At 47.9% G+C, this 13,923-nt stretch overlaps 1 protein-coding gene across 2 annotated transcripts in view; it reads left to right on the top strand.

Annotated features, from left to right (window-relative positions):
- The first annotated feature begins 931 nt into the window (after window positions 1–931).
- Sufu (SUFU negative regulator of hedgehog signaling) overlaps window positions 932–13,923 on the top strand; it is a 100,566-nt gene continuing 87,574 nt past the window's right edge. For both annotated transcript variants that reach the window (XM_041661847.1, XM_041661846.1), the window contains exons 1-2: window positions 932–1,296; window positions 6,032–6,166. In XM_041661847.1, coding sequence (XP_041517781.1) covers window positions 1,115–1,296; window positions 6,032–6,166 — 317 coding nt within the window. In that variant the 5' untranslated portion in view covers window positions 932–1,114. The remainder of the gene's footprint in view (window positions 1,297–6,031; window positions 6,167–13,923) is intronic.

The following is a 13,923-nucleotide window of genomic DNA, read 5'->3' as shown; positions in this document are numbered from 1 at the left end:
AGTTGGATGCAGTGGAACTACTGGTCTAAAATATCATTTTTTAAAAAAGATTTATTTATTTATTATGTATACAGTCTGCGTATTTATTATGTGGCCAGTCTGCATGTATCCCTGCAGGCCAGAAGAGGGCACGAGACCCCATTACAGATGGTAACCATGTAGTTGCCGGGAATTGAACTGGAAGAACTGTCAGTGTTCTCAACCTCTGAGCCATCTTCTCCAGCCCTCACCTAAATGCTTAAAAACTGCTTAAAAACTGAGCGTAAAACCTAGATGGATGAGAATATTCAAGTGAAGAGAAAGTATGCATAAATGCTTTTAACAGCCTGATATTTTTCCTTGGAGTATTTATTTCCCTGCCTCTTCAAGTTGCTTTTAGTCACTAGCGCCTAGAAATAATAAAGGATTGTAATATATTATTAATGACACACGCGGGGCGGTGGTAGTGCACGCCTTTTAATCCCAGCACTCGGGAGGCGGAGACAGGCGATTCTCCATGAGTTCGAGGCCAGCCTAGTCTATGAAGCGAGTTCCAGGACAGCCAGAACTGTTACACAGAGCAACCCTGTCTCGAAAAACCAAACAAATAAAAATTAATGGCACACAAAAAAATGAATTGGTCAGTTTTCGGGCTTATCTTAAAATCGGGTCAACAAAATAATGTTAAGCGCTTCTTTGGAGCTTCTTAGAGCTATCATCGGACCCTAGCACCTCTATTTTAAACTGTGTCTGGGGTTTAAAACTGGGTTCCTCCTATCACTAGGGGGAGGCCAAGATCCTTGGGACGTTCCCAGCACAGGGGCAGGGAGGCGGGGCCCATTGTCAAGTCACGCCTTCCCCTCTTGTGACTGGCAACGGCACTAGCCAATAGGTGCCAGCCAAGGGCACGTCGACGCCCCGCCCCCTGGAGCTCCCCGCGGTCCCTCAGCACCCTCTGGCCGACTTCGCGAAGGCTAGGGCTTGGGCGGACGAAGCACCGTGCGCAGGCGCGGAGTTAGACCTCGCCGTAGCCCCCATCGCCTCGGGGAGTCGCATCCACAGTGGGTCCGCTAGTCCATCAGGGCGCTTTCCCTCCTCTACCCTCCCGGGTTCCCCGCGCGCCCTACGCGCCCCGATGGCGGAGCTGCGGCCTAGCGTCGCCCCCGGCCCCGCCGCGCCCCCGGCCCCTGGCCCTAGTGCCCCTCCGGCCTTTGCCTCCCTCTTTCCCCCGGGACTGCACGCCATCTACGGAGAGTGCCGCCGCCTTTACCCCGACCAGCCGAACCCGCTCCAAGTCACCGCTATCGTCAAGTACTGGTACGCTCTGGGCCTCGGGAGGACGGGGGCCGGCCGGGAAATCTTCGAGCTCCGGGGACGAAGTAATTTGCTGGAGCGGGAGGAAGAAAACAGTTAAAGTACTTGGGAACCAAGAGCTTCCTAATATGCTGGGGAAGGAGTTAAGACAGAAGTTGGGAGTGGGGACAAAGGGTTAACGGATCCCTTGAGTAGTGAGGGGTTAACCGGGATTGGGAGAACTGGGGGTGTATGCAGCAGCGCGGGGGGGGGGGGGGACGTGTGAGAGGGAACTGTAAACGTGGAGAAAGGAGGGGGCGCCCGTAGTGGGTCATTAGTGGGCTCGGGGAAGCCAGGGGGCGGCTGGAGTGGGATGGGGGAGGTGAGGCGGGGCCTGGAGAACATTTGCGAGGGCTTTGAGGGCACGAGACTGCGTAGTCTAGGGCGGTCCGGGGACCAGGACGCCCCTGTGGGCTAGGAGGGAGCAAGATGAGGGCATTGTGCATTTGATGAGTGAAGGGTTGAGGAGATGACCTTCTTTCCGGACCTTCCCGAGCGCAGGGGCTTCTGTCATTCAGCGCGAAGCTGTTGCACTTGAAGTTTGACAGAGCAACTCTTCCAGATAAACTTTTTGCTTACTCTGCACAGTTCTCTCTCTGCAGAGCTTGCTTCTGGTGTTGCAGCTGCTTTTGCTTTAGGACGTTAGTTAAGAACAGGCTCAGGGAGAGCCATGCTTTCTTCGCTCGGAGGTTGAAGGGAATCGTAGCTTGCCACTTATCGTGGGAGGTGCGTGGTGGAGACCCGAGGCAGGGAAGTGCAGCCTGAAGAAGCGCTTCCTGTCATGTTTTCGGTATTTCAGTCGAAGTTTCTCTGGGAAGCCCAGGATAACTTTAAGGATGCTCAGTAAAGGATCCGTTTCCAAATGCTCTTTCTTTGGGGGTAGAAATGACACTTTCTGATTTCCATTCTTGTTTGCAACCCGTTTCTTTAGTCAGCCTTCAGACAAAGCAGGTGTGATGGGGACGGGTTCTCATGGTCTTTCTGAACCAAAAATAGACTGAGAGATGGCCACATCCATACAGGAGCTCACTGTAGATGACCCCTTTCTGTGGATCCTGGTGGCTGCTGGGGGCGGGGGGAGTAATTAGCAAAAGATAGACTTGAAGGGGGAAGGGGCTGCTTACACCCCCTTTAAGGCTGGGTCTTTTTCCTGTGTGACATCTTGTTACTCCTAGAGAAGGCAGGCTGCACAGGGTCCAGGCTAACTCCCCATGGCAGTGGGAGGATGATGTAAAGAAAGCTGACAGCCTGAAAGGGCCTGGGGACCGGATGCGGGCCTGGTAGCCAGGAGGTGTGGCGGCAGTGCATCTGTGGCGGGCACACTCTTCCCAGACGGAAAAGCAGTCAAGAATGCTTCTGAGTGGAAAAGAGCTCTTGCTAATCTTTCTTCTTCTTGTTGTTTTGAGACAGGGTCTCACTGTGTAGCTCTGGCTATCCTAGAACTCATTATGGCCTGGACTCAAAGAGAGTCCCCTGCCTCTGCCTCCAGAGTGTTGGAATTAAAGGCGGGCACCACTAAGTTAGCAGTGCTAACTTAATCAGTCATTTTATTGCCCCTTTATATTTAACTATGTTGTGAACTTGTCCCATGTTAGGAGAGAAATGAGGCTGACCTTCCCAGGAGGCTTGCTGTGATCTTGTTTAAGAGTGAGGGGAAGACCCTGCGAAGTGCTGGTCCCTGGTTCTATGTACCTCCCTGGCTATCCAGAGAGTTGTGCGGTAAAGGTAAAGAAATATTATACACAGGACCAAGGGTAGTTACAGCATTTTTCTTTCTTCTGCAAGCGTGTATGAGACTGGATCCTCAGAGGTAGACCAGCATGTGATAACAATTGAGAAGGCATGGACAGCATTTTGTGAAATAAGAAATGCCACCTAGACGCAGGAATCTAAGAGGAGAGAGCTTAGGGTCTGTTTTTTTCTGAGACTCAGATTTACAGAATTGAGATACCGAAGAAGTGTGTTGTAACCCATCAGTTCTCGCAGCAGGGGGGCTGGCTAAACTGCTTGGGTCTGGCTATGGGATTTCTCTTGGGTTTGAGGGATGACTTTTTAGCTAGTGGACCCTGGCTGGCAGGGGTTCTCCAGCTAAGAGTTGAGACTTTGATAAGCAAGGCAAGGATCAAAGCGGGAGGTAGAGCCTCGTGTCCTGGGTCCACTCTAGTGCTGCAGCTGTCCTTTAGAGAAGCCAGGTGTCGGGAAGTAAGGTCAAGGATGCTTTAGGCCGTTAGATCACATCTTTTTCTAAGTATAAAACACAATTTTCAACCTTCATCTGAGTGTGAGTGATAGACCAGCACTCTCTGAGTGTGAGTGATAGACCAGCACTCTCTGAGTGTGATAGACAAGCACTCTCTGAGTGTGATAGACCAGCACTCTCTGAGCTTGGTTAGGAGGCTGTTTGAGTCTCTTTTTGTTTGTTTTTCGAGACAGCGTTTCCCAGTGTAACAGTCCTAACTGTCCTGGAACTAGCTTTTGTAGACCAGGCTGGCCTCGAATTCACAGGGATTTGCCTGCCTCTGCCTCTCGAGTACTGGGATTAAAGGTGTGTGCCACCACCGCCAGCCAAGGCTGTTTGACTTGACTCCCTGACTCCTCTTTTTTTTGGGGGGGGGGGGGTTGTTTTTTTTTTTTTTGTCTGTTTTGTTTTGTTTTGTGGTTTTTTTTTTTTTTTCATTTTTCGAGACAGGGTTTCTCCGTAGCTTTTTGGTTCCTGTCCTGGAACTAGCTCTTGTAGACCAGGCTGGCCTCGAACTCACAGAGATCCTCCTGTCTCTGCCTCCAGAGTGCTGGTGTTTTTGTTTTTCAAGACAAGATTTCTCTGTGTAGCCCTGGCTGTTTTGGAACTCTGTAGACCAGGCTGGCCTCAAACTCAAAAACATCTGCCTGATTCTGCCTCCCAAGTGCTGGGATTAAAGGTGTGGGCCACCACCGCCAGGCTCCCTGACTCCTCTTGTGGTCCCTATTTGATGTGACCTCTCCTGGGAATCTGTCTGAAGGAGCTACAGCGTGCTGGCAAGTGGAGCAGGGCAGCCAACAGTTCACTGCTTGTTGCTGGATGGACCTAGGCTGCAGCAAAGACTCTTGGGATTTCTAGTAGGAAGTTGGAGGGAATATGGAGCCTGTCTTTTTTAGGATTCTGCAGCCATAATGGGGTCCTCTATTCTTCCCCAAAATGTTTTTAAATTCAACTGATTATGGTTTAAGTCAAATGATTTGGTGAAATCACAGTTAAAGACAGACAGAGGCCAGGTGGTGGAGCACATGCCGTTAATCCCTACACTTGGGAGGCAGAGGTCTTTGTGATTTCGAGACCAGCCTGATCTACAGAGTGAGTTCTAGGACAGCTAGGGCTACACAGAGAAACCCTGTCTCGAAAAAAAAAAATTAAAAGAGAAGAAAACAAACAAAAAGCAGACATAGAGACTTGTCCCCTTACCTAACTCACTCAGGTGAGAGTTAAGCTATTTGGAGTGACTTTCTTTCTTATGAATTCTATAAGTAACTTAGTTTTTTCCCCCAGAGAATAAAGATTTCTGCAAAGGCTAATAACATCCTGGCAAAGAAGATGAAACTAGACTTACTGGTTTTAAGATAGGGTTTGAATTGCATAGTCTTGGCACACTTGCTGGGATCTCCTGTACCATGTCTTTTATTTGGTTGTTAGCATTCCCTCAGTAGTTTAGCAACATTCACTTCTGTCCATGTCCCAGGCCAGGCAAGGCGTCTACAGTCTGTGGAGCGGTCCGTGTGAGGCAGCTCAACTGTGGGGTTCATGGGCTCAGTGCACGCTCTCTTCTGCTGATGGTTTCCATTTAGTGTGCTTCTCAAGTCTGTTTTCCTGTCCATTCTGAAGGAAAGCCCTCTTGTCTGTTGTCTGCTTTCTTTTGCCTAGGCACTAATTGCTAAAAGAACTTTTATTGAGTTAAATCTCCAGTGAGGTAATGACTGAATCTCTTCCTCAACTGCTTCTCTGTTGGGTTTATGGGGAGACTTAGTGTGATTCTTAGGAGCTTCGAGTTGTGAACTGTCCCAGCTCTCCCTCTGAGACAGATTCCTCCTGGGACCCTCTTTAGAATGCAGGTGCTGACAGGGTTCAGTCTGGGTCTTGGTGCAGTGCTCGGTGCAGAGCTGGGCTAGCTGATGCTTGGACTTGGTAACTTGCAGTGACTACGTTTTGATCTGTGGTGTTCAGGCTGGGGTCTGTGCAGGCCAGAGGCTTTATGTGTATTCAGAAGAAACGATACTAGAAGGCACAATATAGGCTTTCAGGAACTAGCTTTCTAAGAGACAGGTATAGAATGAAACCTGTACTGCAGGAATGATGTCCATTGGTCATACTCTGGATGGTCATTCAACAGAAGCCATTGATGCATCTCTTGAAGCCTGGCATGCTGTCAGGCACCATAGAAGACTCCATTTGGAGTCAGCAAAATGTGCAGCCAGCAAGTCTGCTTCGTTTCTAAAAGAGGCCCTGTCTGTTGGAGGGAAGAGGAGGGAGTTTCTTGACCATGTGGGATCACATAGCCTCGGATGCTTTTCCTTGGCTCATTGCTAGAGAGATTTTTGCCCTGCTTTAGTTATCTTTTGTTTTAGGTCCCTCTAGGATGGAGATTTCGGGTTTGTAGAGCAGAGCCTCTTACTTGATATTTTCTGGTTTCTAGGTTTAAATTGACACCGTGCGTTTTGTCTTTTGCAGGTTGGGTGGTCCAGACCCGTTGGATTATGTTAGCATGTACAGGAATATGGGGAGTCCTTCTGCCAACATCCCTGAGCACTGGCACTACATCAGCTTTGGCCTGAGCGATCTCTATGGTGACAGCAGAGTTCATGAGTGAGTATATGCCGCTGTCTTTCCTTGACCCTAAGCCTGTTTCTGAGGTTTTATTGGACATGTGTGATGACGTTGGTTTTGTGAGGGTGACACTTTTCAGTGTCCTCTCTCTGCTTCTGCCTTCTGCTTGTGCTGGTCAGCTTGGAACTTGCTATGTAGTTCAAGCTGGTCTTGAACTGGCGGTCGAAGGGCTGCTTGTAGAATTGCTTAGGTTGGTCTTGAACCTTTTTATCCTCCCATGTCAGCCTCCTGAGTGACAGGGTTTGCAGATGTGTGCGGCCAAACTTGCATTCTTCTTGCCTGCCCTGTCTACTTCATGGTTAGCACTGATCTGCTTCTGTTCTCTGCCATCTGTCTTTTAAAATCTTACCCTTTTTGAGCTTGGAGAGATGACTCTTCTGTGGCTCAAGTTAAGAGCATTGACTGCTCTTCTAGAGGACCCAGGTTCAATTCCCGGCACCCACATGGCAGCTTACAGTTGTCTATAACTCCATTTCTAGCAGAATCAGTGTCGTCCTCTGGCCCCTGCAGGCAATAGACACATAACTGGTGCATAGACATACGTGCAGCCAGAATACCCACACACCAAATAATAGAATAATTAAAAATTTTTCTTACTCTTCTCCTTGATTTCTTTTTATAATCACCTAATATATGTTTTAATTCCAAAACATATTATGATATCAAGCAAAATGTAGTTAACTTAGTATTTAATCTTCCAAAATTACAATTAGAATAATTATAAAAGCTAACAACATTTTTTAAATCACTGATTATACACCGGGTACTCTTTTAGTTATTCTATACATGTGTCACTAATGAGTTTAGTTTTCAGCCTGAAACTGTGAAGCTGGTAGATGATAACATGTGCCCCACTTAGGGCGAGGGAATAGAAACATGAAGAGCTTCTGTGACTTAATATCATTTCTCAGCAGTGTGAGGGCCAGGATCGATTGAATGATTGGGTGATTGATTTGGAGCCAGGATTTAGATGTTGATAGTCTGAGTCCTCAATCAGACTCCTTCAGGATCAAACCCGGGTCCTCAGGCATAGTAGCCAAGTGCTGCATCATGGAGCTTCATCTTCGGTTCAAATAGTCTATAGTCTGGGTTTTTTTGAGACAAGTTCTTACTATATAGCTCCGACATGCCTGGAACTCACCATGTGAAAGTATTTAACAGAGCGACATGGGATATTTAGGACTACAGCAGATGGGGTATGATCGTCTTCATTAACACAACCCCGTCTCCAGAGTCGGTCTCTGTAGTCAGGACAGTGGAGCCTTACGACTTTCCAGCTGCCTACACTAAGTCCCCACTACCCAGAAAGAACGCCGGGGGGGAGGCCTCCCTGTTACTAGAGTCTCTTGTTATTGCTGGTTTACGAATGAGGAAACTGAATTGCTCAAACCCCACATCTAGGTTATAAAACTGGAGTTTGATTTAGATTGAGTCCAGAGTTTGAACTCTTAAATTACAGCACTGTCCCATTCCAACTCCTTGCCCACAGGTAGTGTCTGTGCCTGTCTTCACAGCCTTCAAAATGGGAATAGACTTAATCTTGCCTGAGTGCAAGCCCTGTTTTTTGTTTTGTTTTGCTTGGTTTGTTTATTTTTATGTACATTGGTGTTTTTGCATGTATATTTTTGTGAGGGTGTAGGAGCCCCTAGAACTGGAGTTACAGTTGTGAGCTGCCATGTGGGTGCTAGGAATTGAACCTGTGTCCTTTGGAAGAGCAGCCAGTATTTTTAACAACTGAGCCATCTCTCCAGCCTTGGGGACCCTGTTTAACAGTATTTATAGTGGAGCTAAAATAATATAAAAATATGTATATGAGGGAGTAACACACCCACAGGTTTGGGGAGACAGGATCTTAATCTGTATCTCAGGCTGTCTCCTAGGACTCACAGTAGTCAAGGCTGACCTATAGCCTCTTGAGCTAGAGTTACAGGTGGGTGCTGGGAACCTAATTCAGTTTCTCTGGGAGAGAAAGAAGTGCTTTTAACAACCTTCAGAGAGTGCAGTGAGATGGTTCAGTAAGTAAAGGCACCAGCTGCCGAGCCTGCTGATAACCTGAGGTGGAGGGAGAAAACCGACTCACAGCTGTCCTCTGAGCTCCATACTCTTGGCATGGCACACGGCACATTCATCCTCGTACACAGGCTTAGTTAGGGTTACCATGGGGCGAAACACCGTGACCAAAAACAGCTTGGGGAGGAGAGGGTTTATTTAGTTTACATATCCTGAATCACAGTCTATTGAGGGACGCTAGAGTGAGAATCAACACCAGGCAGGAACCTGGAGACAGGAACTGATGCAGAGTCCGTGGCAGAATGCTTGCTCCTCATGGTAGCACCAGCTCCACCAGAACAGGGCAGTACCACCCCCTAAGGGCTGGACCTTCCCAGGTTAGTAACTAATTAAGAAGTGGCATACATCCCAGCACTCAAGAGGCCAGCCAGCCTGTTCTACATAATGAGTTTCAGGACAACCAGGGCTATGTAAAGAGACCATCTTTCAAAAATAAATAAATAAATAAAATAAAAAAGATTTCTTTTTATTATTATTATTATTGGTGTGTGTGTGTATGGGCACATGTGTGCGCAGGTGCCCATGGAGGCTAGGAGAGGGAGTTGGATCCCTTTGAGCTGGCATTACAGGCAGTTGTGAGCCATCTGATATGGATGGTTGTAGGAGGAGGGCCCAGCTAGCTTAGCCCCAAAATAACCACACAGAAATTGTATTAATTAAATCACTGCTTGGCCCATTAGCTCTAGCCTCTTATTGGCTAACTCTCACATCTTGATTAATAGAAATTTAATCCATTTCTATTAATCTGTATGTTGTCACGTGGCAGTGGCTTACCGGCAAAGATTCAGTGTGTCTGACTCTGGTGGTGGCTCCATAGCGTCTCTCTGACTCCGTCCTTCTTTCTCCCAGCATTCAGTTCTGTCTTCCCTGCCTACCTAAGTTCTGCCCTTTCAACAGGCCCAGAGCAGTTTCTTTATTAACCAATGAAAGCAACACATAGAAGGTCCTCCTACACCAGATGGTGGGAACTGAACTGGGCTCTTCTGAGAGAGCAGCAAGCACTCTTAACCACTGAGCCCCAGGTCCCCTCCTCACCATGAGGAATTATTACCTTTGAAGTATAGACACAGAAATTCAGAGGTGTTTGCTATGCAGTTGGTAAAGTAAAAGCCATATCTGGTGGCACCAAAGTCTGTTCTTGGCCATGGTGTCTTCCCGCTTTCTCTCTGTTCCTACCATGTCTCTCCTAGCAGCCTTTCTCTTTTTTCCACAGAGCTTGTTGAGGCATTTCCTCTTGCTCAGGGGAGTCCTGTTTGGTAACCCTAAGGTGGAGAACAAGTGACTGTCATGGCCATTTCCACCCATGTTCACTAGAGGGAACAGGATGAGAACAATTGTTTGCACCAAAATTGCTTGCCATACAAGCATGAGGGGCTAAATTTGGTTCCCCAGCACCAACAAAAATGCTGGGCACAGTGGTACACACCTGTAATCTTCGTATTGGGCAGGTGGAGACAGGATTGCCTGGAGCTCACTGGCTAGTTAGTCTTACTGTGTGGTGAGCTCTGGGCTCAGTGAGAGACCCTGTCTCAAAATATAAAATGGAAAGCAATGAAGGAAGACTCCTAGCGTCATCCTGGAGTCTCCACACATGTGCACACCTCATGGACGTGTGCATGCACACACACACACACACACACACACACACGCACACATGTATATTGCTATTTGGATGCTGAGGATTGTCCTCAGTCCTCTCACCCCATGCTGGGTGGACACCCTACCACTGACCTACACATTAAGAGTCTAAAAACATAAAAATGATGTCATGAGATCACATGGTATTTTGACACATATATCAATTATGTAGTGTTTAAACAACTTCATTTCATATGTTATATATTTTTTTAATGGTTAAAACATTTCAAATCAGGGGCTGGAGAGATGGCTCAGTGGTTAAGAGCACCAACTGCCCTTCCAGAGAACCCAGGTCCAATTCCCAGCACCCACATGGCAGCTAACAACTATCTGTAACATCAAGATCTGACACCCTCACACAGACATACATGCAGGCTAAACACCAATGCAGATAAAACAAAAATAAGTTTTTTAAAAATTCCAAGTCCTTTTTTTAGCTTCCTGAAAACTGCAGTACACTCCTGCTGTGCACGGTACCCATTGTGCAGTTGCTCCCGTGTTTCTTGAACTTCGTCCCTTTAGTTGCTTGATCAGCTTCTCCCATGCTGCTCTTCCACTCTCCCTTGGGCCCCTGGTTAGCCACAGTTTCATTCCCCTTCCTGTGAGTGAGTGTATCAATGGGTTTGGGGGATGTTTGTTTGTTCTTTCTCCGTGTGTATCCTTGGCTGGTCTTGAACTCACAGAGATCCACCTGCCTCTGCCTCCCAAGTGCTGGGATTAAAGGTGCTTGCCACCATTGCCTGGTAATTTTTTTTATTCTATGTCTGGGTGTTTTGTATCTCCTGGAAGAACAGCCAATACTCTTAACTGGCTGAGCCGTCTGTCTAGCCCTTGGATTTTTGAAATAGGGTCTCAGGTCCTTGCTTCAGATTTGGTGTGCTGCTGAGGATGACCTTGAATTTCTGATCCTCCTGCTTGCCCCACCCCACTTCTAGAGTTACAGCGTGTGCTACCACAGCCAGGTTTATGTGGTGCTGGGCTGGAACCCCAAGCTTTGTGCATGCTAGAGAGACAGTACCAAATGAGTCACACCCCAGCCCTAAAGATTTTGAAGAAGCTGTTTCTGAAGTTGAAAGATGACATTGATCCTAGTTGGAGCAGCAGGAGGGTTTTCTAGAAAGTGGGAGACTACCCACAATGCCTTCAGTAGAAGAGACTGCCCTTCCCAGCCCCCACACTTGGGAAGTGTCAGGTATCTGCACTTGTTAAGCCTGCAGCTCTGGCCGGCTCCTTTGTGGACAGGCGGCTATGGATAGAGTGGGGAGATTTGCAGGGCTCTGAAAGCTGTAATATCAGTGCCTTTCTCTGAGGATTTCTGGTGGTTCCTGGGACCTCCAGAAACCCTCGCTAGATAAAAGTTTCAGGCCTAAGGGTGGCCAGCTGGAGAGTGTGTTCATGAACGAAGGCAGACTTCCCAGCGAGAGCCTGTGGGGCAGTCATCTGCTAGATGTATGTCCTGGACTGGCTCCAAAGACTCTTCGTGTGGAATTGACCCAGATTTGTGGCCCTATGGTTAGGGCCACGCGTCAACACCATGGGAGAGGTAGGCTGTGCCCCACAAAGTTGGCTGGTTGACAGACATGGCGTGTCCAGGTGGGTTTGAGACTGTTGTGGCCTCACCTGAGATCTGTGGCTGTGGCTGGCAGGCTTCCGGTGGCCGCCTTGACTGAGGTGGTAGAGAGCCTTCTTCTTTGTGCTCTTCACTGGACTCCTCACCACGTGAGTTATTTATTGAACACTGGGCACAGATTAACTTGTCCACTTGTCCTCAGTCACCGCAGGTGAGAAAGGTTAGCTTTTCTTTCTCAGAGCTTGCCTTGCGGAAGCCCTGAAGCATGTCCCATTGTCTGCTGGGGTCTCCAGAAGCCCTGCATTTGCTGTGTGTTCATGTTTTGGCCTTGCCTCCCTGTGGACCTGAGCGTCTCTGCCTCCCTGGAGTGCCTCACAAGACCACCTGCGGATGACAGTCCCCAGAATGGCCTGGTCCCCAGGATAGCCCAGATGAGTTCAACAAACTGGAGGAAGAGCTTTGTGGGCTCAGTAGAGGGCAGGCCACTTGGAAGTCTCAGAGATGTTTGGTTTCAGGGTGACTGTGAAATTGGGACGGTTGCTACTAAGGCTAGGGATTCAGACCACCTGGGAAGAGTGGGAGGCCATTTGACTTGGGCTGAATGGGGGTACAGATCATTACATTTAATTGGAGGTGGGATGCATGCATAGAGACTAGAGGACAATTTGTTCTCTCTTTACCATGTGGGTCCCCAGGACCAAACTCAGGTGGTCAGGCTTGATTGACATCAAGCACCTTAACCAGCAGATCCATAGACCTCTAGTCTGTAATTGCAGTGTTGTTGGGTATCAGACCCAGGGCTTTGCGTATGCCGTCGGGCAGGCTCCCTAGAAACCCAGGCTCCAGGCTGAAGTTGTCAATGCTGAGAATTCTGTTTTCCCTGTCCACCAGAACAACATTGTGGTGTTGTGTATGTGAAAGAGTGCACGTGTGTGTGTGTGCCTGTGTCTATGTGGAGAGTGTCTGTACACTTGCCTGTTTGCTCGTGGAGCAAGCTTGACTTTAGCTATTTTCTGTCACTCTCTGTTTTTCTTCTTTTTTTTTAATCCATACTTTTTAAAAATATTTATTTATTTATTTATTATGTTTACAATATTCTTTCTGCATGTATGCCTGAAGGCCAGAAGAGGACACCAGATCTCATCACAGATGGTTGTGAGCCACCATGTGGTTGCCGGGAATTGAACTCAGGATCTTTGGAAGAGCAGGCAATGCTCTTAACCATCTCTCCAGCCCTCTGATTTACTTCTTTGAGGCAGGATCTCTCACTGTGTCTTACTCAGGGTAACTATTGCTGTGGTGAAACACATGGCCAAAAGCATCTTGGGGAGGAAAGGGTTTATTTTCTAATACTCCCACATCACAGTTCATCAAAGGGACCGGAACTCAAGCAGGGCAGGAGCTAATGCAGAAGCCATGGAGGGGTGCTGCTTACTGGCTTGGCTTGCCCCTTACACCTTGCTCAGCAGTTTTCTTATAGGAGCCAAGATTCCCAGCCCAGGGCTGGTCCCACCCATACTGGGCTGAACCCTCCTACATCAATCACTAATTAAGAAAATGCCCCATAGGCTTGCCTATCCCCAGATCTTATGGAGGCATTTTCTCGATTGAAGTTCCCTCCTCTCAGATGACTATAGCTTGTGTCGAGTTGACATAAAAGCTAGCCAGGACATCCACTAAACCTGGAGTTTGCTATTTCGGCTACACTGGCTGGCTATTAGGCCCTCAGAATCCACCTGTTGCTGCCCTCATCCCCACTGGGTCTATAATCCTGTACCACTGGGCTCAACTTTTACATGGGTGATAATATGACCTATGTGCTCAGGTATTCATTGCATAGCGAGCCCCTTACCCACTGAGCCATCTCCCCAGCTTATCTATCAACATCTGTATATTTTTTTCTGAGATAGGATCTCATGTAGTCCAGGTTGGCCTTGGAGTTTTATACCTAGTTGGGCGGTGTTGATATGTGCCTTTAACCCCAGCACTCAGGAGGCAGAAACAGGCAGGCAAATCTGAGTTCAAAGTCAGCCTGTTCTACACAGTGAGTTCCAGGACAGCCAGGGCTACAGAGAGAAACCCTGTCTCGAACAAATAAAAAACAAACAAGCAAGCAACAAAAAACTTCAAAAAACCTTATATATCAGGATGATCAAGAATGCCTAATCCTCTTGCTTCCACCTCCCAGGTGCTGGGATTATAGCTGTTACCGGAAGCACACCCAGTTTATGGGATGCAGGGATCAACCCAATGCTTCGTGTACATGCTGCTAGCACTTTACCAAGTTTCAGCTTCCGCCTCCATACCATGTTTGTGCAGGGCTGTCCTAAACCTGTCTTAACATAGTGAAGAATACCTGCCTTCATACTTCCTGTGTTGTCTGAGTCTGCCAGCACCTTCCTTGTTCAAATGCTAGCTCTGACCCTTGACTCTGAAATTCCTTCCTGCATCCTTCCTC

The sequence above is a fragment of the Microtus oregoni genome, unplaced genomic scaffold, assembly GCF_018167655.1.
Source record: "Microtus oregoni isolate MIOR12 unplaced genomic scaffold, Mior012 000012F_ref0000307, whole genome shotgun sequence".
In the NCBI taxonomy this organism is placed as follows: Eukaryota; Metazoa; Chordata; class Mammalia; order Rodentia; family Cricetidae; genus Microtus; species Microtus oregoni.
Note: the sequence above shows the minus strand (reverse complement) of the source record. Positions and strands in the feature narration are given on the sequence as shown.